This window comes from Rhineura floridana, chromosome 4 (genome assembly GCF_030035675.1).
Source record: "Rhineura floridana isolate rRhiFlo1 chromosome 4, rRhiFlo1.hap2, whole genome shotgun sequence".
In the NCBI taxonomy this organism is placed as follows: Eukaryota; Metazoa; Chordata; class Lepidosauria; order Squamata; family Rhineuridae; genus Rhineura; species Rhineura floridana.
The window spans coordinates 93,917,850-93,941,323 of NC_084483.1; the positions used below are offsets into that span (position 1 = coordinate 93,917,850).

The window sequence follows — 23,474 nt, forward strand, 5'->3', positions numbered from 1 at the left end:
TATGGGCCACAGACTTTCTTTTTAAATGAAACCTGGAAACCTGGGGATTACAGCTCATCTGGTGGTGCTTCCCTTACGCACTGAAGATCTATACTAAATCTCTTGAAAATAAGTCTATTTAACTTCAAGGGGCTCCCTTGCCACTTTTAAAATTATACCTTCAAAAATTATAAGGACAGACATGATTGTTTTCTCTTTAAGACTGAAAACCACACATGTAAGGAATCTACTTTTTTTCTTATTAAAGGCTTCACCATTACAGTGTGCTTCTTTAACCACCAGCCTGTGACCTGGTATTTAGTTTTCTCAAATGCTACCTTTGCTGTCTGTTTCCAAACAAACATTCTGTGATGGCAAGATAGGATTAAGAAGAACTAACAAAACAGAACACTTTTGTAAAGGAAAAGAAATACCTCATTAATTATGTGAGTGTTCATAATACAAAGAGGAAAGAAGCCTTTCTTGAAAGAATGAGTGCACTCTCTGTGATGGAAGGTTGATCTCTGAATAGCAGCATTTAAATGACCTTTACGGTTTCCTAAATGAATTACTTCAGAAACTCTTGACATTTGCAGACTAAATAGCACAAGCACAGTCTCATCAATAATAAGTCCTGCTATTATATCCATTATTGCTACAGACAGATCTAATTGACCCATGACGCATCAAATCACTTTCAATTTAATACTAAAGTAACAAAGGCTAAATAAATGTACAGGAACAATAGCAATAAACTAGTAGTGACCTTCAGAAATACAGTACCGCTAGTCTAACAGTAACAGAAGATATTTTGCCCCACTGTGGCTATTGTTTCAGTCCAATGCTCTCTAGGTTGCTGTGATTACATTTTGGCCACATTGATAATATAGCTGAAGTGACTTGTAGTTAAATAACAATTTTTTCTTTCAGCAAAAGGATAATTGAAATGAATACATGCCCCCCATGAAACAGATGTACTTACGTTGACCCCACTGGCCACTACTAGGATTCAGATAATTAGGATAAAGACCTTCTGGTTTATCCAACCGATTTAAAACTTTTCGAATGTTCATAACCTATGGCAAAATAAATAAATCACTTTGTTTCTTTTAAATGTATGCACTATCAAGGATTTATTCTTTGCCAAATAATAAAAGAAAAAGGTAACACTATTCAAATTTAAGGGAAGCAAGTGCTTAGATCCTAACTAAGACTGCAATCCAATACACACTTACCTGGAAGTAAGTCCCATTGAACCCAATGGAGCTTACTTCTGAGTAGACATGTACTGGATTGCAGAATTCCACTTTTGCAACACTCTTATTTTTGCCAATCATCCCTTCTCTCTGTAGCCCCTTAAAAATTTGCTCCAGAGAATTGAGGGATCCTCTGGGGCAGCATGAGAGCTAGCAAAAGAGAAATCGACAAAAAATGCTGCTTTCCCTCTGTACTCCAGCAACAGCCTTTGCTGGATCCCAGTTTTCTCCATAAACTGAGGGAACCCTTCCATTTGAACAGGACTGATTAGGATCCAAGCCACCATTTTATACTGGTTTGCAACCTCCTTCCATCTCACTTATACACAGAGTCTACACTGGGACTGACATTGTCAAGACCTAATTTGAGAAGCTAATTAATAGCTTCTCTCTCTCTCTCTCTCTCTCTCTCACACATTAAAGGAAATTTGTTTACCATGGCTGCAAAAGTAAGAATGAGATTAGTGTTAGACATATATTGAGAAGTAACCGTGTTCTGTTAATCCTCAGTATATGTTTGTGGGATCTGATGTTCAAGAACAAAGGGCTGCATTTGAACACAATGTATAGCTATTAACCGCATTAAAAACAAAACAACCTGTTTATGAACTGCTTCCTGAGCAATGCTGCTTCACTGCTCTTTGAGTTGAGCAGGGAAACAAACCACAGAGTACATGGCTTAGCACTGCATCCCAACCAGCGTTCTCTTTCCAAACAATGTGATCTGAAGCCAAGGTTTATTCTTGGATGCAAATTGAGCTTTGTTTGATGACAGAAGCAAACAATGTGTGCTAGTTCGTACATAATGTAAACCAGCCACTCTGCAGTTTGTTTTCCTGGACTACTTAGGGAGCAGAGAAGCAGAAGTGCTTGGGCTGTATGTACAGGCTAATTTGCTTAATTATGGTTAATGGCTTCATATTGTTCAAAGTGCAGCCTACGTTTGTATACAGAACGTATTGGTGACAATTATGTTTTTAGATCTCCACCCAAGATAGCTAAAAAATATTTTCTTTGGCTCAGCAACTAGAACAAATTATTGTTCCATAACAGGCAAGCACTAAAAGGCAAGGGAGAGGTTCCAATGATACAGCAAAAAAAAACCCCTAAGACATATTTGATTCCAGCAATTTTGTCTTTTGTTTCTTGCTATAACAGGCAAGCACAGTATGATTTATGTTGGACACACACACACACACAAAAACTGATGTAGACAAAATCCACATATGCTCTCTCCCCTTTGCTTGCAGTACAAGGTCAGTCTAAGATATTTAACAGAAAGCTCTTTCAAGGGTACACCTCTATCATGCTACATTCATCAAACAATTGACAAGAGTGCTACAATGCAAGTCTTTTGTACTCTGAAAAGAAGTTCAGAGGATCAAATGAACTTAACAAAAATGGAGATATTCCAGACACTTGACAAACAATTGTTTCACTTCCAAAAGTGTGATACAGCAAAAACACTTTTAACAATTGACCTTTTCAGCAAACACTGGATTTCCAGACAAGTGACTCAGATGTATAAACTCCAAATGCAGAGTTCCAAATTCTGCCAAAATACTGCTTCCTCCTGAAGCCCAGGGCCAGTTGCGACCAATGCCACTAAAAGAAAAAAGGTGATATGAGATTGAGAAATAAAACAATTCCAACATCATGCACTGTGTAACAGCTTCACAAGAAAAATAAAAGCCTTCAATACTTGTCATCATGCAACAGAAGTGAGACCTACTAGGCCCCCTCTTATTTGATCACATTGGTATATCTTCAATATCCACATAGTGTTTGCTTTTATTTCTTGTTAGTGCTCGGAGTGATATTTGCTTAATACGCCTAGTTCAAAACTCTCAGAGGAGTTGCATTAAGAAATTTTTCTGTGAACCTGAACATCAAAGGAGTGCTGTTCACTTAAATTATATTTGTAACATATTTGTGATAAATTATATTTGTGATATAGACTAAAGTCAAGACAAAGACAGGTTATTAAGTTCTGTTTCAATATTAGAACATTCAGCCTATCTGAACTGCTTTGCTACTACTGCAAGTTGAGAGATGCCTAATATATTTACTGTTAAAGTCTTTTATACACATTAGCACAAAAAGGAATACTTAAAGATACTAGCCCTTCCCAAGTAAAGGTTGGTGCTGTTATGAAGAAGCACTAAACATGCACAATGTCAGACAAATAAAATGCTGCTTTTAAATATAATTATTCAGCGTTTTCCAAAATTAGCACAATGGCCATTCCATTTCAAGTGATAACAAGCATTCAAGAAGCAGGCACAGAAAAGCAATTTCATTATTGAAAAATCCAGGTCCTAATGCATTTTATGTGCATATGCACTTTTTCAGGCAATGAGTTTATAAGCTTGGTTCCTCTGTAGGTAGTATATGCCAACTTCTGTAAATCTCATTCATACATTTTACTACCTTTCAGAAGACACTTATGTAGCACTGATGAATAAAAGTAAACAATACATGTTTCCCACTGCTTTATGCTCTAAGGCTTTAATTAATCACTTCTCCCAGTTTCACTCACAGAAGGAGGAAATAAAATACAAGGACACTTTAAGATAATATGCACCAGTGAGAGCCAGCCTTAAATCAGGTCTCTAAAGAAAAAGCAAGCAGAACGCTAAATCAGAGAGCCATGAACATGTCTACTGTGCTATCATCCATGCAATGATAATAAATTAGACTATCTAAATTAGACTATCTGAAAGTGAAATCCTTTAGATCAAAATTCCTTATAGTAGCAACTTGTCTCATAGGGAGATCCAATACCAGAACCACCATATTGCCCTGGGCTCCTACTGGGAAGAAGGGCGGGATATAACTAACTAACTAACTATATAACATACTCCAAAGCCAAGAAGAAGTAAACTAAATTAAAAGAAAACTCATTGACCATAGCTGTGATGATTGTCAGTGCATGTGAATAACCATATTGTCTTGTTTTGAGAGCTCTCACTTCAGATGAAAGAAGGGTTGTTAACACACTATCCTCTCACTCCTTAAAACAGGTGTAAGGGGTCAATCTAGTGTTCAGACTTGAAACAGCATATTGCCCTGAGTTTGTGTACCAGTCTTCTTATTCAATTATCTCAACAGCCAAGGAAGACTAGATACTTGTGACAAACGCATAGGCAAAGAAAGAATAGCATAATCCAGGAAAGGTGAAAGAAATAGTAAGATTTTTATGCCTCACGATCTGCTCTAATGTGGTCTATATGTTGAGACTCAGTTGACTACAAACAAGATTTAGAAATATACCTGGTCAAGTTGAATAAAGATGCATCTCTAGGGCTTTTGATAAGGAATGCAGCATTATCATTTTGAACTGATATATTTCCTTTGTATGGTCCAACCTAGAGGGCTAATACTGTGTAATTTTCAGATCTTTGTGCAATTTCTATTTATGAAACAAATCCTCCACGCACCCTAATACCACCTGCCACAATATTCACCATTTTGCAGGAACACTGTATAGCAGAATAGTGAAATATATGTCTAGTTACTGACAACCTGTTTGTAACAGTTGGTTGCATAACTGCTGGATCCAATATGACATTTTTATGAACCTAATGATGTATACCCTTGAAGGTTTTTGATTGACATCTGCATTAAAGAAAATTTATTGGGCGCTGCAAGAAAACTGTACATAGTGGACCTTCAGAAACAAAACTTTACAGCTATGACACTGATTTATAACTGACAACTCATTCTGCCATTACATACAATGCTCTTCATTAGATTAATCTTGTGGTATTTGTTTAATTCGTTAAAATATGTTATCTCAGTTCTGCAGAAGACTATGACTATTTCATTATACAAGTTCCTGAGATACAAGTATCTTAATTTACTCTAACAGATATCTGGCTAGGTGATGGTTTATTTAAGAGACTTCTTACCCACCCTTTAACCACAAGGTCCCAGGACAGGTTACAACCATATAATAATGTAACATTACACCATCCAATGTGTTCTGTCACACAATTTGCTTTCTACATTCTCAGCATTCATGACCATCTGGTAGAAAAGGATATTTATATTTTTCTTATTCACTAAAGTTCCTTTAACATTAGAAAGAACAGAAATGGTCTCTAGCATGGTGTTGGAGGGTCCCAGGATGTTATTTCTGGATGACTTCAATATCCATGCAGGGGCTGTCACTGGGCTGGCTTGAGCCACTCCACAACAACCATGTGGCTGTCTCAAATGGTCATTGGTCCAACATATTGGGCAGGGCACACTCTCGTTGTAGTCTTCACTCTAAGTGACATGAGGGATGGATCAAAGGTAGGGGGGTGCAATGCACTCCCTTGCCATGTTTGGACCATTCTCTGATGAAGTTTGGATAGGTAGTGGCAACTCCCCCCTGTACGGCCTGCTCAGATGGCCCGCCATTAGAGACTGATGTCCTGAGCGCTCTGGGGAATTTTCCTGTGGAGAAAACTGATTATCCTGTTAAAGCCCTGGTCTCTCTATGGAATGGCGGGATGAAATGGGCGACTGACACAATTGTTCCTGAGCATCCTCTCTGGTGTTGTGGAACTCCAGTGGTTCCTTCGTAATCTGGGGAGTTTTGGACTATGAAGCAATCTGGATGAAGACTAGAATGCAAGTGGAGCAAGTTTCACTCGAAAGCTGACTGAACACTGGTAAGTGCTCAAAATCATGCCTATCATATGGCAATTATGGCTGTGAAGAAGGCTCATTTTGTGGATTGCATTGCACCCTCCACTAGCTGGCTGGTGGAGTTATTTCGGACAGCCGGTGGTTACTGACTCCACTATGGGGAGGGACCTCTGGAACATTCATGGACACGCTGTGACCAAATGGCTACACAGTTGAGGATAAAGGTGCTTGACTTCGGAGTGACTTTGACTCTGCAGTTGCTGCAGTTCTAGATGAAGTACCCAACGCTAGAGCTGGTGATGTCGTGTGGGATCTATTTCAGCTTATGCAGTCAGGTGATGTGGGCAAGGTGCTGGCACCTATAGATTCAACCATGTGTGCTGTTGGCTTATTTAGCAGAGGGGGATTGACTAGTTGGGACAAGAGGATGGTTAACACTTTATTGAAAGAGGTGGTGGTCCCTGCTGCATAGAAAAAGGCCCTGGATCCCTTAGCATGGACTATTTATTTATTTTATTTTTAAAAAATTATATCCTGTTTTCACCATATAGGTCTCAAAGTGGCTTACAACTATAAAAACATACAATGTACAAAGTTTAACACACACTGAATTGTAAAAAGTTTTAAATCTCAGAAATTTAAACAGCAAACATCAAATTAAAAAAACCCTGAAGTGTTCATGGTGCAAAGGCATCTTGAAATAAAATGGCTTTAATCAGGTGTCTGAAACTCAGCAAGGATTGTGCATGTCTCACTTTTACTCAGAAGGAATTCCACAGAGTTGGGCCCACAACACTGAAAGTATGACTTCATGTTGCCATGCTTCTGGTCCAGAGGGGATCACTAACAGTCCACCCAAACATGGGCTCAGTGATCAATATGGACATATGGGGTAAGGTGTGAATTATCCTGGGCCTAAGCTATTCAGGGCTTTGCTTATATAGTACAAGAACCTTGAACCTGGCCCAGTAACAGATGGGAAGCCAGTGCAGGTCTTTTCATACTGGTGTCATGTGTTGGCAGTAGCCTGTTCCCTCCCCCAGTCTATCTGCAGCATTATGCACTAGCTGTAACTTCTGGACTAGAGCCAAGGGCAGACCCACACAGAGCGCATTGCCGTAATCCAGTCTTAAGGTTACCAGCATATGAATTACAGTGGTCATGTGGAAATGGCTGTAGCTGATGTATCAGCCAAAACTGATAATAGGTGCTCCTAACCACAGAGGTCACCTGTGCTTCAAGTGACAATGATGGTTCAAGGTGTACTCCCAAACTACCTACCTGATACTTTGGAGGAAGTGTAACCCTAACCAGGGCAGGCAACTGGCCTATCTCTGGGATATCAGAACCACTCATCCACAAAGCCTCTGTCTTCCCAGAGTTCAGACTTGGCTTATTGTCTCTTATCCAGTCCACCACTGCATGCAGGCACTGATCCAGGCCTATCATGGCCTCTCCTGACTCAGATGCAATGGAAAAATACAGCTGGGTGTCATCAGCATACAGATGACACTTTGACCCCAAACTCCTAAAGATTGCTTCCCAATGGCTTCATATAGATGTTGAATAGCACTGACCAAAGAAGACCCTATGGGACCCTATAACAACTGCTGTGGGTCCAAGGAGTAGTCTCCCAATGCTATCCTCTGAATATGATCCTGCAAGCAGGAACACAACCACTGTACCCCAGTGCTCCTGATACCCATCCCACAGAACCAGTTTAGCCAGTTACCAAAGTCAATGGTATCAAAAGTTGCCAAGAGATCAGGTAAGAGAAGTAGGGTCATATTCCCTTTGTGTCTCTTCTAATAAAGGTCATCTATCAGGGTGACCAAGGTTGACTCAGTCCCAAACCCAGATTGAAATGGATCTAGATAATCCATCTACTGACTAGTCACAAATACCCCCTCCTGGGGGAAGGTGTTGGAGAGAGTTGTGGTGTGATAGCTGCAAACATTCTTGGAAGACAGAGTTTATTTAGATCTATTCCAATCTGGGTTCAGGCTTGGCCACAGTAGTGAGCCGTGGTTGCCCTGATTAATGACCTTTACAGAGAGTGGGATAGGGGGAGTGCAACCTTGCTAATGCTTCTTGATCTCTCTGCAGCTTTCAATATCATTGACCATGTTATCCTCCTGGACTGGACTGTGCAATGGGAATTGGGGGCACTGTATTACAGTTGTTCCAGTCCTACCTATGGGACCAATCCAGAGAGTAGCACTGGAAGAGTGCTGCCCCTGGTAGTTATGCTATGGGGTGCTGCAGGGCACTATTTTATCCCCAACACTATTTAGTATCTATATGAAGCTGCTGGGAGAAGTCATTAGGAGTTTTAAGGCAAGGCACCATCAGTACGTTGATGACACTCAGCTCTATTTCTCCATAACATCTGAATTAGGAGATGCTGTGTGGGCCCTAGGCTGATGTCTGGAGGCAGTGGTAAGATGGATGAGAGAAAATAAGCTGAGACTGAATCCTGGCAAGATGAAGGCACTTTGGGTGAGTGGGTCCTGTGTCTAAGAAATTGGACAACTGCCTGCCCTGGATGGAGTTACAGGTATGGAGTCTGGGGAGTGCTTCCGGATCCAGCTTTGTCACTGGAGCCCCAAGTAGCCTCAATGGCCAGAAGCACCTTTTATCAGCTGTGGCAATATGACAGCTATGATCATTCCTGGACCAGGGGACCTTGAACACGGCAGTTCAGGCATTTGTGACTTCAAGACTGGATTACTGCAATGCACTCTATGTAGGGCTTCTCTTCTGCTTGATCTGGAAACTGCAGTTAGTGTAGAATATTGCAGCGCAGTTGCTGACAGGAGTGAGAACCTGTCAGTATATAACATCTCTGCTTAGATATCTGAACTGGCTGCCAATTTGTTATCAGACCAGGTTCAAGGTGTTATTATTAGCATACAAGGCCCTTATCAGCTTGCGACCAGTTTATTTGCAGGATGGCTTTACCCCATATATGCCCACTTGACCATTTTGATGGCACTGTTACAGGTGCCACATAATACTCATTCTACACTTGTGAAATTCAGGAATATTAACATTCAACCTAGAATACTGTGACTTGGCTGGTTTTGCTATCTCCTTGCAGATATTTAGCACAGACTTTGAAATGACTGAACTTTCATCCTACTGAAAGCAAAAAAGTTGTTCCAATTGGAGGAATGTCTGTAAAAAATATACAAGGAAGAGAGACAGAGAATGTGCTGTCTCATGCTATCTATTCAGACAAGTGAAGAAGACAGCTGATAAGACAATATAGGAAATTGTCCTCTGACTAAATAAAGGATAAACAGAACCTATTTTTTTTGCAATTCCCAAGTTTGGTTTTTTTACCTTTTGATATTTAACAATGCCCAAGGAATTCCTGTGGGAGTGTTAAAGGCTGGAAGCAACTTCTCTCCTAGTTCCACTGCTTTCTTTCGAAATATCTGTAAAATTAAAAATGATCAAGAGTCGGACAACACAAGAAACAATTCAAACTAATTCATCAGGAGCTATGAAAGCATCTTAGTTCAGAAGTGACATTAGCAATCCTCCAAACCAGTGGTCATCAACCTTTTTGTACCAGGAGGCACATTTTGAATTTTGAGAGAATGCCAAGGGTGCCAGTCACAAAATGGCTGGGCTGTGGGACATGGTTTAAACACAAAGTGAGAGTGTGTGCAGTTGTTGCTGCTTTTCTCTCTCTGCCCCCCCCCATACCATGGGAAGTCAGCTATGTCCTGTTGATCCTGATAGTGGAGATAGTGCAGTTAAAGGCACATGAACACTATTTTCTCAGTGCTAATCCTAAACTAAAGCCTAGGCTGCTATGCCAAATCCATTTACCTGGGAATGAGCACCCTTAACACAGAGACTTGCTTCTGAAGACGGCACATACACGATGTAAGTTAACTATACAGTGAATTCTTAATGAGTGTCTGGACATCAGCTCCACAGCAGGGTATATGCCTGAGTTTCTTGCAACGTTTTCACATTTAGCATTTGCTATTTGGGGAGGGGATTCTTTAACATCCACCTGCACTTACTGTGTAGTAGTATTTACAGAAAATAACTCCTGGGGAGTTCCTGATCCCAGTCTAACCTACTACAGCAGCCTTTCTCAACCAGTGTGCCTCCAGATGTTGTTGGACCATAATTCCCATCTTTCCTGACCATTGGCAATGCTTGCTGAGGCTGATGGGAGTTGTGGTATATTATATTATATTATGGTATACATGTCTACTCAGAAGTAAATCTCTTTTGAATTTAACAGGACTTACTCCAAGGCAAGTGGGTACAGGATGGGGACCTAAGCTTTGCTTTAAGATTATTACTGGGGAAGACAGTTTTTTGTGCCATTACCAGCTGAATTTCCACAATCAGGGACAGTGGGATATAGCTGATTTTCCATGGCGAACATGAGGTTTTCCAGAGGTGGGGTGGGGAGTAGCAGCAATGACTGTATCTTTAATTTTGTGTCATGTCATGCCCCCTCATGGCAGGTATGCTACATACCATGGAAGCCATTTTGTGACTGTCACCCTCTCTCAAAATGTGCTCCCTGGTCCAAAGACTGGCAACCACCAAGCTATGCATTCCATTTTCCAATCTCTTCATTCGCTCAGTTCCTTGCTACTAATTTCTAAATCGTAGGCTCTTGTCTCCATGAATCTAACATAAAATATGTTAAAATAACCTTTGCCTTCTTGAAATTATGCATAGGTTTCTTCTATGGAAACGAGAAGTTGGCACACAGCTGCCATGACACTGTAGGTGTTGCTTACCAGAATGGTGCACCAGCACACAGAGTGGGAAGGTCTGAGGGAGAATTCTAGCTCTCATTATAGGAATGATTCTAAGCACATTCAGTCAAGTGGATGTGCTCCTCCCTCAACAAATTTTCGGGAGAACTCCTGAATAGGACTTCTCCCACCTAACTTTGTGTTCTGTTTGAAGTACTTCATTGTTTGTCCGCTAGATAAACATGATCTACTAGGACTTGAGGTTATTCTCTACAAATAAGTCTGAGGTGACTGTCATGGCACCTCAGTTGCGCCTTGCACTCTGGACCCTAATGGGAAGGGCAATCCAGCCAAAGCAGGGTGTCCCCTTCTGATTTCCCACCTTTTTCATTAGACTCTTACTGCCACCAGGTGAAAGAATTTATTCTTCCCAGCTACCTTCCAGCCAAAAATTCCCTTGCATTTCCTAGAGACCAGCACAAGGTAGAGCAGAACATGGCATTTTAATGTGGGGTGATATATTAACAGAGACAACAAAGGTTTTATGAAACAAGACCAAAGTTTAACTAAAAGGATAAAAAGGTTGTTCTTAGGGGGGGGAAAAGGTGTAAACATAAAAAAGGTTACAAACATAGAAAGCAAACCCCTCAAACGGAGCAAAATAAACAGGTTTAAATGCAATCATGTTTTTCCTCCAGCTATACAGTCCCTAACAATTTATGACAGACTTGGAGATCTTCTTACATTGTTAGTATGGCACTCTTGATGCCCTTCTGCATGGCATGCGTCCCTCTGTCTGAGATCACTCCTTGATCTCAACTGCCAGAGCAAGTCCCTGGCTCAACATAGCCTGGGGCTATGTGATGCCCTTACCTCCTAAATCAACAAAACTCAAGAAAGTTAGAGGGGTTTAATCCTAACAGCAGTTACTGCCTATGTAAAATCTGTGCCTTCCTTAATGGATCTACCATCTTTCAGTTTGATCCCTGGATAGGTCAGGTTTGAGTTAACCCTATAAAACCAAAATAAACCTACATACAAGTTTTATATTTTTATATAACAGCACATTTCCTTCACAATGACAAAATTCTCATTGCTGTAACAAACTAAGTGCAATTACTCATATTGGAAATGAAGCTACAACTGTCATTTAACAATTCTAATCAGTGGCACAAGCTAAACAGATGATAAAACTTAAGCTGCTACATCTGTAAAATTAAGCCAGTTGGATATTAATTGACCAAACTGAAAATATGCTACCATTGTAAATACTGATCAATTTTCACCTCCAAGCTATCACATTGTTTTTTATTTTTATGGAAGCAAAACCTTTTTTTAAAGGAGATGCTCAATAACACGTATGCAGGAATGCAGTCAGACATTCTTATTTTAAAATACTGTTTCATTGATCTGAGTTCAGAGTACTTGGGTAGTTAGGAAGGCCCATCTATCTTGCTTTAAATTAAAATTGCCTACAATGAGCGGTCTGGAGCAATTTAAGAAAGGTTATGCCAACTTTCATAAAATACATAATTCACAAGTATCCAACTAATTTTGGAGCACCTTCCTTTTTTTATAAATATATAGCACCTTCAAAGTTTGGGAGCACAAATTTGCAGATCCACATAGCAGACAAGTCTTGGAAGTAATGGAGATATTAAACGAGCAGCTATATTTTAGAAGTTATATCATAGCATTTGTACTGCCATGGACTACGGATGGAATGATCTGTCAATTTCGGTTCTCTCAGTTTCTCATTTTTTAAATATCAGATTCAGTTCTCCACTTTTCTGCAACAATTTGTGAATATTTTTGTAAAAAATCTTCATGAAAATTCTTTAGCATTTTAGTGTGAATCTCTCCTCAAAAATACATTTGGGTTACAGTTTTTACTAGTGTACACTTTTTGTAAGCAATTTATCCTAATGTAATGTATTTTTGTATGTTATTTTCACCAATATATTTATTTTATGCACATTTCCCCCTAATATATGCAATGTGTAAACAATGCTTGGTTGGCGAATTAAATCGTAAAATTCAGATAAGCATCAGAATGGCATGGGGGTATTTTCAATTTAACATTGAGGAATGTAAAAAATCCATGCTGGCTATAGTATACATCCACTCTCGTGGCTGTATAAATCAGCTGGGAGGCGTGATCGTGATCAGCTGAGAGGCGTGGCAGCGCAGCAGCAGAGGCTTTAGCGCAGGGCTTTGAGGCTCCGCATGAAGGAGAGGTAAAAAAAGTTTTAAAAGGTAGTGCTTCACTTTAAGGACATTTTCGGGTTACGTACTTGCTCTGGTCCCATTGAGTATGTTAATGTGAGGTATTACTGTATAAGTTGTCCATAGCTACACAGACTAGAGGAGTACGCAAGAATCCTTAATCCAGTGCATTTACAACACAGAGATGGTTTGAGACAATTTCAGAACATTTTCACTTCAGAGGCCAAATCATGTCTCAATGCACCCACCAGTAGGGATGGTGTAGAATATTAGCAATATCAGATTTGGTATAGAATTCTGGGATAATCCACAAGTTCGTCTCATTGTCAAACAGGCTCCCAGTCTTTGCGTGCGTTTGAGGCTGTTAGCAGCACCGTATTTTTTTTAAAATCCGCAGCAAGAATTACGTAATAATTTTTGTAATCTGCTGCTGCAGTATACATTATATAAATATACAGCAGCATAAGGAATAACAGAGAAAATTACATAATTATTTGGAAAAAATAACAAAAAAGGGAGAACCTGGAATTGCGATAACTAGTGGAACACAATGTATGGTGAACAGGAACTGGCAGCCCATTTGACAAACTGAAAAACAGATCGGAATCAGATAGCAAGTCCCATCCCTACCCACAAGGTTACAAACAAAATAAAATCACAGCATATCATTGAGAAGGATTCTAGCTGGGAAGGCTATTTTACAGGCTTGTTCTGGTTTTTTAAAAAAAAATATATTTGCAAATAACATTATTTAACATTATTTATTCTGAGTGTTGAAGCAGGAGGATAGTTACTCATTTTAGACTCATGAACTCAGTGGCTATGCTGCCCTTTGAGTGCTGAACCCAACACTAGGAGTTTATTCATAGGACTATGAGTTACATTCAATGTAGCATTAACCAAATTGTTCCACTAGTAAAAGAATTTCTCCTTTTGCAATAGAACAATCTCCCTCCCTTTTTTCCCCATGTGCCCAAATTTGTTCTAGGGGTTTTCTCAACCCTCCACAGCAGATCTGGAGATGATGCAGGGAGGAGAAGGGATGGAAATGTCATTGTGCTAGTGCAAAGTTTTAGTTGAATACCACTATGCTGTCTTCTTAAGTGATGGATATCAGATTTTTGTTTTAGCCGTTGCAAGTAGATGCCACAATGAGAGAAAACTATAAATGGATCATGAACACCTGTTTTTCTCTTTCCCTAGATGCAGAATTACAGCCCATCTTTTCAGAAAAATGTGCACCTGTTAATGGTGAGAGTGTCCAATTAGTCTGTCACTGGCATGGTCTTGGCTAATTTTCAGTTCCCTTAGCAGAACTTTGGGGTTAACCTATAACTTAGTAGCACAGTTTTAAAGATACTATTTAAGACCAGAAATAATCTTACCTCTTCTCCAGTAAGGTAGTATGCTGACAGCAACCCACCAACAAAACGAATATTCACTTCAAAAACAGAGACTTCTGCATTCTAGAAATACAAATATAATACATTTTAAAGTGCAACTGAATTTTCACCATGAAAGGGAAATACAATGTCTGCAGTAGTATCCAACTTCCTCTACGGCCTGGTTCACATGACACGGAAAGCCAAACTATTGTTTATTGCAACTGCAATAATGTACCGGCTCCCAGAGTGAAGCTCCCAGTTGCTTTGATCCTCCCATTCCTTCCTACTCCTGCACTGTACTCAGCTAAACCAAAGTTTGCCTTACCATGCTGTTCCAACCCAGGCTCATGGCTAAGCTCTCTCCTTGCTAATCATGAGCTGTAACCAATCTACATGAACCAGGTCTATGTTTCACTATGTGTAATGAATTTTACAAATTAGACAATGAAGTCACTGTGACCTCTTTGCCTCTAGGAGAATACATTATCCAAGATATTCTTGTTCATTTTGCACTCAGTGTCTACATCAGCTTCAGGTTTCAAAATGCAGTATGAGAAAGTTTATATTAAGAAGCAGAATTATAACAAAGCTTCACAAAGGCAGAAAAATTAATTAAATACAGCTAAAATTGGTCTCACTTTTCACCAATCAAAAATAAATATATAATAAACTCTTAAGAAAAGTTATCTCTGGGATCCACAATGAAGGGAATCTCTCTCCTAAGGGAGAGATTAACCTACCATTCAAATCATTTGAACCTCGCAGCCTTAATATGTCTACAGCAATATGTTTTTTGTTTTTTTTTAAAAAATGATAGTAGGATTATTAGCAAAAAACTACAGGTATTCTTCAATACTAGTCCTCCTCAGAGTAGACCCACTGAGGTTAATGGGCATGGCTTGGGTTGATTAATTTCAATGGGTCTGCTCTGAGGAGAACCTAAACACAACCCTATGTAAACAGAGATATTTATTTATTTATTTATTACATTTTTATACCGTCCCACAGCTGAAGCTCTCTGGGGGATTTACAGCAAATATGATTCAAACAGACAATAACAAGGTGTTGTTATGACTTCCCAGAGAAGACAGACCTCCATTGGATTCATCATGCCTATTTCTCTAAATTGCAACTTGATAACATGATTTGATAGCATTTAATGCTGTATATATAATTTGTTACATTATTTACACACTTTTAAAATACATGGCCCACATTTTAGAACATGTTCCTGATTTTGATTAGGACTCTCCACTGGCTTCTCACCTGCCCTCCACCTCCCATTTGCTGTAAACAACATATTCAGAGGCAACAGCAGCTACAGAGGGAACTTTATGATGGGGAACTGTCAGCTGTACAGGCCCCCCCCGCTTATATGGCAGGTTCCGTTCCGGACCCCCGCCGTAAAGCGGAAATCGCCATAAAGCGGAACCCCATTCACTATAATGGGCCGCGTCACGCAAAAATGGCGCAAAACATCGCAAAAGAGCAAAAAATACCTTTAAAATTGAAAATGAAAGCCGCTGCATCAGCGGAATGCCTTAAAGCGGGACGCCGTAAAGCGGGGCCCTACTGTATCCTACATTTCTGATTAGTACGTGGTGAGGATGCTTTTCATTTAGAAAGCAAAAGAACCAACAACATTAAGCATATCTTTCTTTTTTTTTAAGTGTGCTTAACATGCAGTTTGGTCCTTAGTGACTGGTTGCAGCCAAACTGTTGGTACCAAGGCAAAAACTCTGCAAATAGCTAAAGCTGTCTTTATTAGATAGAATATTAATTCCTTCAATGGATAAATTTTATTTTAAATGTGGAGAGGATAACTGGAAAAGATATTGTAAAAAGTTACACTTTCCTTTATCATACATTAAATTACTCACTATCAATCCATCTAAGGATTCTATCATTTTAAATTTCAGTCCCAAATAGATTTGTTGAAGCCAGCAACTGTACAAATCATAGCTTTTATAGAGTATGCTACACAATCCACTGAGACACATGGAACAAATGAAGCAAGAGATTGTATTCAATGTAGATTTGAAAGCTCTATCTTTAACAGGATTGTTATCCTTAAGCTCATTATGGCAAGCTAGCATCGTCCTGGGAAAGCATATGGATGAGAGATTTGAAGAGCAGCTGAAGAAGCGTTACTTCACTTCCAGGTAGTCAGACTGTACCAGAAAGAGGTGGTGGTGGGGAGATGAGAAGTCTAGGGCCCCGCTTTACGGCGTTCCGCTTTAAGGCGTTCCGCTGATGCAGCGGCTTTCATTTTCAATTTTAAAGGCATTTTTTGCTCTTTTGCGCCGTTTTCAAGTCATCAAGACAATGAAAATATTATCTTTTCCCTCTGATAAGTTTGAGAAAACTGCAAGTTACATGATCTGCACAATGTAAGAAATAATACAGCCATGAGAGTGGCTGTATACTATAGTCAGCATGGATTTTTCACATTCCACAATGTTAAATTGAAAATATCCCCCCTTCACTTTCTGATGCTTCCCATAAGCTCATTTGAAAACAAAACCTTACAAAACTTATAGTCCTGAACTCAGAAACGCTTGCTTAACGATCATCTAAATTTTCATCGCGATACACAAAACAGAGAGAATTGAGAGCAAAGCCTGAAAAGAGAGGGGGGGGGGAACGACCCCTTTTGGACTTTTTTCTGCCAGAGTGCTCATAATCTCTTGAAATTCATTAACAATCAGCCATGCCCACAGAGTACCTGTAATCCTATTACTGACCTTGCCCCATACTCTGACCTTCATCTTCTGCAGTTTAAAAGTTAAAAAAAAATGCCTGGCTAATTTTTAATTAATTTAAGAAATTTAGCATTGAACTCAATGATAATGTCGGACATGCTCAGTAAGAACCAACTGTCAGTGTTCTAAAAGCCAGACTCACAGCTGCTGGGCTTGCCTAATCAGGGGGCCACACCAGACTTTGATTTCACTTGAGACAGTCATGGCCAGGATTCTTGGGCAGAAGCCATGACTGCCTAAAGTGAAATAAAGTGAAACCCTGAAAAAGAATGATACTGTTCACAATGTTTTCCTTTTGGAAAGGAAAGGAAAGGGGCTTTGCCTCTGCCCCGTGCACACCCACCCAATCTCCTCCCACCTCCTCCCCTCCCTGTCCTCCTGCCCATCGTCAGTTTTAGCTATACTAAGCATAATTGCACGTGAGTAAATACTACTGAACTCAATAAGCATGCATATGATCAAACTTGCCCCCTCTGCCTTCATTTGCCCCTCCACCTCCAACCTGATCCTCCCCCCTCCCCCTCCCCCCTCATTGTCCTTCCCCTCACCCTCCTCCACCCCATGGTCAGTTTTGCCCATCCTAACCATGACGGCATAGGAGTAAATCCCATTAAACTCAATAAGCATGCAAATGATCAGACCTGCCTTTCCCCTCCTTCCCCTTCCCCCTCTTCCTCCTCCCCTGCCCATTCCAGCTCTCCCTCCCTCCCCCAGGTCAGTTTTACCTATCCTAAGTATGACTGCATCCGAGTAAATCCCACTGAACTCAATAAACATGCAAATGATCAAACCTGTCCTTCTCCTCCCCTCCCCCTCCTGCCTGCTCCCCTCCCCCTCCTGCCTGCTCCTCTCCCCCTCCTGCCTGCTCCTCTCCCCCTCCTCCCCTTTGCCTTTCCTCCCCTCTCCATCCCCTGTGGTCAGTTTCACCTATCCCAAGCATGATTGCAGGGGAGTAAATCCCACTGAACACAATAAGCATGCAAATGATTAATCCATTCTCAGCAAGCTTGCACAGGATCCCATTTCTTAGCTCCTGGATTAAAAAGCAGGGAAATTCACTAATAGGCAAAAAACCTTGCAGTTTAAGAATGTACCTGTAGCCCACAGATACTTCTATCAAACTTTTAAAAGCAGGGAAATTGGGCAGCTATAGTGAATGCACCAGGGGAGCAGGAGACCTGACTCTGAGATATTAGACTGCCCTACAAATGTGTCAAAAGCAAACACAATTTGGGTTGGTTTTTCACAGTCCAATCCACTTCCTGTGTAGCTTGGAAGAATTTGGTAACATGTGCCTCTGAGCATATGGTGAGTGGTGGCAACACCTGCAATCAGCCCAAATAACAGAAAGAAGACATGTGCTGTGCTGATCTTGTCCCCTGGAACATTCACAATAGTTGCCCAATTTCCCTGCTTTTTAAAGTTTGATAGAAATATCTGTGGGCTATAGGTATGTTCTAAAACCCCAAGGTTTTTTGCCTATTAGTGAATGAAATATTTGATTAATGTAGCTGTAAATCAATATACTATGCTATATGAAGATGAAAGCTAAAAAAGTAACACAGGAATGATGGATTTTATCACAAATTGTTGCATGAAGAACAAACTTTGTCATGGTCAAGTTTGTATTTCTATATTAAATATAGCATAAAGGTCAGGAAAGAGAAAGATCATGAGAGTACAGGCATACACCGCTTTAAGGTTTGCAATGGGACTGGAGAGTATATTTAAAGCGAAAATAAACGTTAAGTGAAACAATTGTCTTCACTTGTAGTGCACGCAATCACCACTAGATGGCAGTGGCGTCATGCCAATAAAGTATACGTTATTGCGAAGCGCGCGAACATTAAGCGGGGTATGGGGACAAATGGAGCATGTACGTTATAGCGAGGCAACGTTAAGTGGGGTATGCCTGTATTTGGATGAGAGTTGGGAGGAGCGGCAGATCTTGAATCAGAAATGGCAGTGGAACATGAAGAACCCCTTCCAATATGTCTTTCTTTTTGTAGGGGAGGATGCAGAGAGGAGGGGAAGAAGATATACCTGGCCAGTGACTGGTAAAACTGCAGAGTAAGTCTCTTTTTAAAGCTGCTTAAAACTATTCATCTCCAGCCAAGCCAGCATTGATTGCTACTTCTCTTTGTATCTGCTCACCAATCAGCATTGTGTCTGCCCATATCCAGTCACCTGTGTGTAGTGCTGGGCACTAGTAATGGACTGTATACAATGTTTTCCCATGGCAATTACTTCAGTACATCTCTGTATGAAAATGATTTTTTTCTCTGCATCCCGACCTCAATCCTGATTGTGCATTATATGTTTATTTAACAGAACCTATATACTGCTTAATCCTAAATAAATCCTTTAAGAGGTTTACAAAGACTTTATTTTAGACCAGGTGTGGGGAACCTTTGGCCCTCCAGATGTTGCTGAACTACAGCTCCCATCAGCGCCACCAAGCATGGCCAATGGCTAGGGACCATGGGAGTTGTAGTTCAGCAATATCTGGAGGGCCAGAGGTTCCCCATACCTACCTTACATGCTATTTGTCAGCATATTCCCTGGGTTTTTCAAGTTTGCATCAGGTGGCCACACAAATTTCAATAAATTGAAGTGAGAACAGTTTGTTTGCTTAAGATGCAACAACTCTTCTTGAATTTATCTTATATCAGGCACGAAAGAGTCTGCTATTACCCAAAGTGCTGTTATCCACTATTGGTTTCAGTTTAGATTAAATTCTGATTGTGTGAAATAAAAACCTCAAGTTGGAGTTAAGAGATTTCTATCTTAGCATAAGTGATTGTAGAAAAAAAGCCTTCTCTAAAAGATAACATCTGAAGTGTACTGGAATGAGTAGCTGAGGATACTCTTTTCCCTCATTCAAATTAAATAAAGAATTTTGCTGGACTGGATCAAACTATCTAGACCAGCATTCTGTTTCCAACAGCAGCCAACTTGATGCTTTGGGAAGTTTAGAAGCAGGGTGTGCACACATTAGCCCTCCCTGTGTCTCCTCAGCAAATCTAAGGGAAAGAATCACAGAATCAGAATCTAGTTATTTTAATACCTTGGAAAATACAAAGTGAGCTTCGGAGAAAGTAAACAGTCACAAAGTTGCAAAAATATACTATGTGATTTTAAATTGTTTCCTGTTGATATTACATATTTATTTTTATTTATTTATTAGTTACATTTATATACCGCCCTTAGCAAATAGCTCTCAGGGCGGTGAACAGCATAAGATAAAATACATACATCGTAACGATAACATCACAAAACATATATAAACAAACACAATACAATTAGACAAATATAAAATAAAAAATCAATGTTACAGAAGTTAATCAGACAAATAGATTAAAATGATTAAAATGTTTAAAATGATTAAAATGCCTGGGAGCATAAAAAGGTCTTTACCTGGCGCCGGAAAGATAATAGGTAGGCGCCAGGCGTACCTCTTTGGGGAGGCTGTTCCACAACTCGGAGGCCACCACCGAAAAGGCCCTAGATCTAGTAACCACACTCCGGGCTTCACAGTAAGTTGGCACCCAGAGGAGGGCCTTAGATTGCGAACGAAGTGAGTGGGTAGGTTCATAGCAGGAGAGGCGTTCCACCAGGTATTGCGGTCCCACGCCACGTAAGGCTTTATAGGTCATAACCAGCACCTTGAATCTCGCCCGGAAGCAAATAGGTAGCCAGTGCAGGCGAGCCAGAACAGGAGTTATATGCGAAGACCGACTGGTCCGCGTCAATAATCTGGCTGCCGCATTCTGCACTAACTGAAGCTTCCGAACTGTCTTCAAGGGCAGCCCAATGTAGAGTGCATTACAGTAATCCAATCTTGAAGTTACCAGAGCATGGGCAACTGAGGCGAGGTTGTCGCCGTCCAGATAGGGGCGTAGTTGGGCTACCAAACGAAGATGGTAAAACGCATTCCGTGCCACTGAGGCCACTTGGGCCTCAAGAGACAAGGAAGGGTCAAAAAGAACCCCCAAACTACGAACCTGTTCTTTCAGGGGGAGTGTGACCCCATCCAGAACAGGATGTACATCCACCATCTGAGCAGGGAAGGCGTTCACCAACAGTGTCTCAGTCTTGTCTGGATTAAGTCTCAGTTTATTAGCTCTCATCCAGTCCATTATCGCGGTCAGGCAACGGTTCAGCACATCAACAGATTCACCTGAAGAGGATGAAAAGGAGAAATAAGAGTTGCGTGTCATCAGCATACTGATGACAGTGCACTCCAAAGCTCCTGATGACCGCACCCAGAGGCTTCATGTAGATGTTAAAAAGCATGGGGGACAAAACCGACCCCTGAGGGACTCCACAATGGAGAGTCCAGGGTGTCGAGTAATGTTCCCCAAGCACTACCTTCTGGCGATGATCCGCAAAGTAGGAGTGGAACCACTGCCAAGCAGTGCCCCCAACTCTCAACTCCGCGAGTCTCCCCAGAAGGATACCATGGTCGATGGTATCAAACGCCGCTGAGAGATCAAGGAGAATCAACCGAGTCACACTCCCCCTGTCCCTCTCCCGACAAAGGTCATCATACAGGGCGACCAAAGCTGTTTCAGTGCCAAAACCGGGCCTAAAACCGGATTGAAACGGATCCACTACATGTAGAATAAACACAAAATTTGTCCATTAAGCTAACACAGCCAATACATCTTTCTTTTATCAAAGGTAGGCTAGACAAGATATTTGTAGTCCACCTGGGGAATAAATCATTTTTGAAACTTATTTTTAATTAGCTTTTTTTTGCTTTCCAGAAAGAGAATATACAATGATTCCAAGGGAACATCGAACAAATATTCCTACAAAACATATTCCTACAAAATATGTCACATGCAGGTAAGGATTCAATTAAGATCACATTCTATATTCAAACTTCAGAATCCAAAGTCCCTCTCATTTCCCTTCATATATTAACAAATTAAAAACCAACAGAACCACGCAAAGGAAGCCTTTCAGATAAGTATTTAGGTAAGTAGTGGAGGTAATAACTCAACTGCAGTAAACAATCTATTATATGATGGATGTAGCATATTGGGTCAGTGTTATTATGACTGTGATGGTTTGAGTATGTCTTTAATCTGTTGTTCTGCCTGTGATTATTTAGGGCTGTCTGGAAAACACATTCAGGCATGCCCCCTGAGGGTGTTTCTTCTTCCTGTTTTTAATTCTTGTTCTGGGATATTCAGAAAAGAAAAGCTGACAGCAGAAAACTCTACTCTGTGTCTTTTTGGGTAAAGGGCAGCAGGAGGACTTAACGGTGGCGACGAGGATAAAAACATTAAAGTTCTAGGCCCAACTTCATCTTTGAGGGGAGAGAGAGAGACAGAGAGAGAAAGAAAGAGACTTGGTCACAGTGAGTAAAGAAAAGAACAACAAGGGCACAACAGGATGGCTAGCAGTATTGGAAAGATGGATATCTTGGACTGTGCAACAGATGATTGTACACTACACACAGAAAGGACTGAACTATATTTTGAAGCAAATGAGATTGCTGCTGGGAAAAAAGTGCTAGCTTTACTGAGTGTTATGGGAAGCAAAGCATACAGTTTACTGAGAAGTTTCACTGCTCCAAAAAACCTTCATTATTCAGCTTTGCAGAATTAGTGAAAAATAATGCAGGAGCATTTGGCACCAAAACCATTACTGACTGCAGAGCATTTCAGATTCCATTAACGAAACCAGAAAGAGGGAGAGTCCACTGCAACATATGTAGCTGAACTTAAAAGATTATCTGAGTATTGCCAATTTGGTGAGGGGCTAAATGATGCATTGAGAGACCCGCTGGTGTGGAATTCTGAAAAAAAGCATTCAGAAAAGACTCTTAACACACGCAGATTTAATATTTAAGAGAGCAATTGAAATTGCTACATCTATGGAAACTGCTGCCAAAGATGCAATAGAGTTGCAGTCAGGAGTGAAAGCAAATGTGAACAAGCTTGCAATAACATGTAAACAGAGGACAGCAGGTTCAAATGAACTGTGCTATCACTGTGGCAAGGGTTCACACACACCAGCTCAATGCAGAATTAGAAGTGAAATATGCAGAAAATGCAATAAAATGAGACATTCAGAGAGTCTGTCTCAGGTAAAAGGCAACCTTTTGCTAATGACAGAGAAAGATAATCGATTGAGCCACCACTTTAAAAAAGGTGCAGAATTGCATGCTGCAGAGGAAAAACCTGATAAAGGAGATGAAACAGGGCTAGCTAGCCTGGAAATTATAAAATAAAGGGTGGAATAAGATAAGCAATATGGCTTACACCAGAAGTGAATGGCAAAACAATATCAATGCAACTGGACACTGGTTTGGCTATATCAGTTATATCACAGCATCAATTTGAGCAGCATTTCAGACATGCTAAACTAAAGGCTTCAGAACTATAGTTGCAAACATACTGGAGAAAAGATAATTCCCATTATTTATTTAAAATATTTCTATCCCACCCTTCTACTCAGGGCGGCTTACAAAAATAAAAT

General features: G+C 40.4%; 1 protein-coding gene across 2 annotated transcripts in view; it reads right to left on the reverse strand.

Moving 5' to 3' along the window:
* MAN1A1 (mannosidase alpha class 1A member 1) overlaps positions 1-23,474 on the reverse strand; it is a 98,284-nt gene that overhangs the window by 20,963 nt on the left and 53,847 nt on the right. For both annotated transcript variants that reach the window (XM_061623717.1, XM_061623719.1), the window contains exons 4-7: positions 14,221-14,301; positions 9,219-9,313; positions 2,717-2,840; positions 962-1,055 (exon numbers count right to left, since the gene is read on the reverse strand). In XM_061623717.1, coding sequence (XP_061479701.1) covers positions 962-1,055; positions 2,717-2,840; positions 9,219-9,313; positions 14,221-14,301 — 394 coding nt within the window. The remainder of the gene's footprint in view (positions 1-961; positions 1,056-2,716; positions 2,841-9,218; positions 9,314-14,220; positions 14,302-23,474) is intronic.